Source organism: Antrostomus carolinensis, unplaced genomic scaffold (assembly GCF_000700745.2).
Source record: "Antrostomus carolinensis isolate BGI_N321 unplaced genomic scaffold, ASM70074v2 scaffold24214, whole genome shotgun sequence".
NCBI classification, from domain to species: Eukaryota; Metazoa; Chordata; class Aves; order Caprimulgiformes; family Caprimulgidae; genus Antrostomus; species Antrostomus carolinensis.
The window spans coordinates 2523-7922 of record NW_010309036.1 but is presented as its reverse complement, the minus strand read 5'-3'; the positions used below and the strand labels follow the sequence as shown (position 1 = coordinate 7922).

General features: G+C 55.8%; 1 protein-coding gene across 1 annotated transcript; it reads left to right on the top strand.

Annotated features, from left to right (window-relative positions):
• Positions 1-683: 683 nt before the first annotated feature.
• On the top strand, positions 684-3637 carry LOC104523413 (platelet-activating factor acetylhydrolase IB subunit beta). Its single transcript, XM_010165975.2, has 4 exons — positions 684-772; positions 1690-1806; positions 2313-2435; positions 3060-3637. The coding sequence occupies exons 1-4, from the start codon at positions 746-748 to the stop codon at positions 3336-3338; spliced, it is 546 nt and encodes a 181-aa protein (XP_010164277.2). The 5' UTR covers positions 684-745; the 3' UTR covers positions 3339-3637.
• Positions 3638-5400: the final 1763 nt, after the last annotated feature.

Genomic DNA, 5400 nt, shown 5'->3' with positions numbered 1-5400 from the left:
ACAGGTGAGGCTGGCAGGGGTGGCTGTTGGCTGTTGGACCAATGCTGCACAGGGCCCGTCTGGCCGCCCTCTGACCCTGGGGAGGTGACAGTGCTGCTGCCCCGAGGCTGGCAGGCTGCTGGCCAAGGGCTGTCTGGCAAAGGTGCAGCGTTGTTGCACGACCTGGAAGCTGCCCTGCAGGGAAACGTGTGCAGGAAATGCTCCAGTTGGCCTGTGACCCGGGAGGAGTTGACAGCCCCTTGGTTAGACACAGCACAGAGCCACGTGTGTCTGTGAGGGAGGGACAGAGCTGGACACACAGAGGCACAGTGTCCCCACTGCCCGTCCCTTGCTGTGGTGCTTCCTCCCGGGCAGGGAGAGACTCACCCCGGTGACTAACCGTTAATTCCTCTGCTCTGTGATCCTTGGCTCTCAGGGGTGTCTGCCCTGCCCACGGCTGGGGTGTGTGCAGCACGTAGAGCAGACCAGATGCTGCTCTCAGCGGTGCAGAGGTGGCTGCTGGGGTCTGTGAGGTCAGGAGGGTGTCCAGCAGTTCACGGGTTAACACTCAGGAGGGTGTTGGAGGCTTCAGCAGCACCAGGGGAAACTGGTTGGGCAACTGTCCCTTGCTGTGCTGTCTGGCAGCAGAGATACCCATGAGGAACCGTGGCTCTGAGCTTATCTGGCCTCTTTCTTTCCCCAGCACAATAGGTTTGTCCTGGACTGCAAAGACAAGGAGCCCGACGTGCTGTTTGTGGGTGACTCCATGGTGCAGCTGCTGCAGCAGTACGAGGTGGGTGCTGTTGGAGAGGGAGGCTGATGGGGTTGTAGGAGTTCAGAGTGTTTCTCTGAGCCAGGATAACGCTGATGATTCCTTTGGTCCTGTCCTGATTTTACCACCATCCCTTTGGGTTTGTTCTGCCCTGCTCCCTTCGTTTCCCGGTGCCTGCACACACCTCCTGCTTCTCTCTCTGAGCCGCTGCTCACTGCCTCCATTTTCACACGTGCACAGCCCCTTGCTGCTTCCTGGAGCCTCAGATTCCAAACTCCTGAGGATGTGCCATCAGAATCTCTGTGGCTGTGGTTTCCCTGTCATAGAATCCCAGACTGGTTTGGGTTGGAAGGGACCTTAAAGCTCATCCAGTTCCAACCCCCCTGCCAGCAGCAGGGACACCTTCCACTAGACCAGGTTGCTCAAAGCCTCATCCAGCCTGGCCGAGAACACTTCCAGGGAGGAGCAGCCACAGCTTCTCTGGGCAACCTGGGACACTGTCTCACCACCCTCACAGAATCCTCTGGCACTTGGGCACTGGCACGCTGGCTTTTCTCCAAAACTCTGTCAGGGCAACAAAGAGTTCTGCTGCTCCTCCGTGGTGGCAGCTGAGCAGCTTCGTTCTGCAGCTTCAGCTTGTCCCAGTTTTGGTACCAAGGATTTCCTCAGGTCAGAGCCACCTTCTTCAGAAGCCCTGGGGGCACGGTGATCTGCCACAGCTCCAGCACCACTCTCAGGGTCTGCCAGGCTGGGCAAACAGCTGCCTGAGAGCCAGAACATCAGCAGCTCTGTCTCTCCTCGGGGTGAAGCCTCGGCCTGTCTGTAATGCCCCCGTGGAAGTGAGTGTTCCAGGCTGCCTGGGGTCACTCGCCCGTGCAGTGTCTGTGTTTCGTGGTCAGGATGCTGCTCTGAAGCAGCACGTTGCTCTCTGATTGCAGATATGGCGAGAGCTCTTCTCACCACTTCATGCACTGAATTTTGGGATTGGTGGAGACACCACAGGACACGTTCTATGGAGGCTGAAGAACGGAGAACTGGAGAACATCAAACCGAAGGTAGGAGAAGAGCAGCCAGCCAGGCAGCCCTGTGCTGGCTTAGGAGAGGCCTTGGTGTGTGTCCCTCGTACTCACACCCTCTGTTCAACAGGTCACAGCCCTGTGCAGTAGAAAGTGGAGCTGTTCAGATGTCACTGCCCCTCGGGAGATGACACTGTACTGTCCACCTCTATGTTAAAGTCTCTTTTTGAGCATTGTCAGCTCCTGCCAGTGTGTTGGCCAGGGGGCTCTGGAACAGGGTGGGCTCTGACATCCCTTAGGCTGTCAGGAAGAGCTTCAGCAGTACCAGTTCTTCCCCGTACTGGGGGCCAAAAGAGAAGCTCACAAGATGCTCTTCAGGAATTGTCCTGACTGGCAGCTGGAGGCTCTTCCAGTCTGGGTTTAACCCTAATCCTGACTCCACGTCGCTCGCTGGTCACAGATGATGTTTGTGCTGGGGTTTGGGGTCAGCAGGTCTATTACAACCTGTCCCAAAAGACTTGCAAACATTTTTTTTCTCCTTGTAGGTCATTGTTGTTTGGGTTGGAACAAATAATCACGAAAACACGGCAGAAGAAGTGGCAGGTGGAATCGAGGCCATCGTGCGCCTGATAAACACCCAGCAGCCACAGGCCAAAGTCATTGTACTGGTGAGTCTGGGAGCTCTGAGGAAGCCCCGTGTTCCCTGTGCCCTGTTCCCTCTGCTGTGCTGGAGTTACTGGTGGTCACGGGGTAGGACAGGGGCTTTGTTCATCTTCTGCTCTGTGTGGCCTCCCCTTGTGCACTTGGCTTTATCCCTTTGGCCCCTCTGGAGACAGGTGTGACCGTTCCCAGTCACGGTATCGCTGTCCCACTCAGAAACGTTGCTGAAGAAATCCTGTGAGGGGAGAAAAGGTGCCCAGGGCAGAGCTGGCCCTGGAAATCCCAGCTGCCTTCCGTGGCTGAACAGCTCAGCTGATGCCTCTGCTCTGGAGAAGCTGGGTGATGGCACTCAGCACGCTGCTGAGAGCTCAGCCAAAGGGCAGGAGAGCACAGGCTGATGTATTTAAACCCCAAAGGAGAGGCAGGTGCCTGGGCAGCTCTGCTCGTAGCTCGTCCAGCTCCTGCAGCGGCGCCTCGCGTTGGGTCTGAGCAGACAGAGTCCGATTCGAGAGACGAGTTCCTCCTGTCACAGACATCTTCAGTCCCGACAGGCGGCCCGAGCGGGGAGGCAGCCAGCCTTGTTGTGCCATCCCAGTCGTACGAAGCTCTTTTTTGCCTCCTCCTTGTGCCAGGGCCTGCTACCTCGCGGAGAGAAGCCAAACCCGCTGCGGCAGAAGAACGCCCAGGTGAACCACCTGCTGAAAGCCTCGCTCCCCAAACTGCCCAACGTCCAGCTCCTGGATGTGGACGTCGGCTTCGTGCACTCAGATGGCACCATCTCCTACCACGACATGTTCGATTTCCTGCACCTGACGGGAGGGGGCTACGCCAAGATCTGCAAACCCCTCCACGAACTGATCATGCAGCTGCTGGAGGAGACCCCCGAGGAGAAACGAGCTGCCCTGGCCTGAGCCGCTGGCCTCAGCGTTAACAGCATCACCCAGCCCATCGGATCAGTTCTGTCACTGGCACTACAGAATCCTTTCTTAAAGCACTTTCCATTGTAGAATGTTACCGGATGTTCGTCCCTAGTGTTTTGAGGGGGAAGGCTGATGTTTAACTGGTCTTGTACAAGCGAGGGCCGGCTTGGTTTGGTTTTATTGCAGGAAGAAATTAGCAGAAGGAAAGTTTTACTTTTAAACCATTCCTCATTGAAAGCGAGGACAGGACTGTCACTCTGTGCCCCTCTCGTGTCTCGTTGCTCTGTGGTCCCCCCCCCCCCCGTAGCCCGTCCCTGGCCGTAGGGACCCTGCTCTGCCTTACCCCGCCTCCCACAACAGATGATTCCAAACTCGGTCCCACCTTTTACAGGTTTTTTTGGTTATTTCCTTTGTTTGTTTGTTCTTTTCCTGGGGGATTTTAAGCCACACGTGTTGCTTTCTCACTCCTTCTTTCCGAAGCGGCGTGAAACTGGAATTCAGAGCTGTAAAGATGCAGACAGTGTGACGCTCCCCGGTGCTCGTGCTGATCTCACCGTGCCTGCTGGCCGGGGCACCTTTCCTCCCACCCAGCTTTCCCCCCCCGGGGACAGCCCCATCCCGGTGCTGCTGCCTGGCCTGTGCTCTGCTCCTGTCCCTCTGTGGGATCGCTGGCTTTTAACAGGCGCTCAGTGTAGGATTTTAATTGTCCCAGTAAACGCCGCACGAGGCAGTCGCCTCCTCGCTGCTCTGCAACTGACATTTCATTCCTCCCAGATACCTGTGCCACGGGGCTCTCTGCTCTTCCTTCTTCTTGTTAAGTCTGAGTGTTACATCTTCTCTTCCTAAAGGAAACCCATCTGCACAGCCCCTGTCTGCCAGGCCTAAATCAGTCTGAAGCTTTACAGATTCCAAGGTGTATATTTCTTTATCGCTTCTGTTTTACTTGTATAAACATTTTATTTGAGCAACTCCAGCCTCTTGCAGTACAAAGTGAGGCGGAGGTGTAGCTTCTCCTGCCCTGGATGCTGCTCCTCGCCCCTGGCTGAGGGAGCTGGAGGGGCAGATGCTCTTCTAGAGGTGGGATTTTGGGTTGTTTTTTGTTAGGAGGGCTGGCTGTGCTCTCCTGATGATCACACGAAAACAGCCTTGCCTTTCAAAGTGAAAGGTTCTCTTTTTTTTTTTTTTTGGGAAAGAAACCAGTTTGGACCTGAGAGGCAGAGCCCTAGATGAATAGATAACTATACCTGCTCAAGTAAGAATTTTAACCAAATTCTGTTCCTCCTTGGCTTACCTGCCAGAGCCGGGGAGCCTGGGCAGGGGAGTCACAGGGGAACGGACGGCTTTTTAGCGGGCACTTCCCAGCACGTTCCGAGCGAGGGCTGCTGAGGTGCCCTGTTGCTTGCTGTGCCCCGCTGCAGTGAAGTACATAGGTGCTGTATATAGTCTGTCTGCCCCTTTGTTATAATAAAGGGTGCTGGTGTTGAATGCATCTGTAACCTCGCGCTAAGGAATACTCACCTCCCCGCTGCGTCCCCCTCTCCCCGTAGATTTGATCATAGCAGGATTTCTGCCTGGATTGCATGCGTAGTGTGTGTGTTTTGTTTCCAGTGTATGTGATCTACACACAGATGAAGGAAGGATGAAGCGTTCTGCTCACCAGGAATCAGAAGTAGGAAGTTTTTCAGAGGAGGGGGGTGGGGGGGTTGTGGTCCCACCCCTGCTCCCCGAGGCTCGCTTGGCCGGGAGCGAGCGCCGCTGCCGCGCAGGACAGGCTTTGAGGGAATGTTGCTCACGCTTCTTGGAGAACCTGGGGCAAGGGAGAGTGGAAAACGAAAAGTTTATTTAACAAGAGAGGATTCCTGGGGAAAGGAGCTGCCCCCTGACACGCCCCTCAGGGAGACGGGATAAAACCCGGGAGCCTTTCGGGTTTCCAGGCTCGTGTGCAAAGGCAGCGCTGGTTGAATCCACGCAGCCCCGCTTCCCTCCCCGCTGCTCTGCGTTTGGCTGAGGTGAGATGCTCACCAGGAATGTTCTCTCCAGTAAAACTCTCCCA

Excerpts from the sequence above, each read along its gene's own strand:
- LOC104523413 (XM_010165975.2), top strand. The coding sequence starts at position 746 with ATGGTGCAGCTGCTGCAGCAGTACGAG. Across the intron at positions 773-1,689 it reads AGCTGCTGCAGCAGTACGAG|ATATGGCGAGAGCTCTTCTC; the intron begins GTGGGTGCTGTT and ends CTCTGATTGCAG. Across the intron at positions 1,807-2,312 it reads TGGAGAACATCAAACCGAAG|GTCATTGTTGTTTGGGTTGG; the intron begins GTAGGAGAAGAG and ends TTCTCCTTGTAG.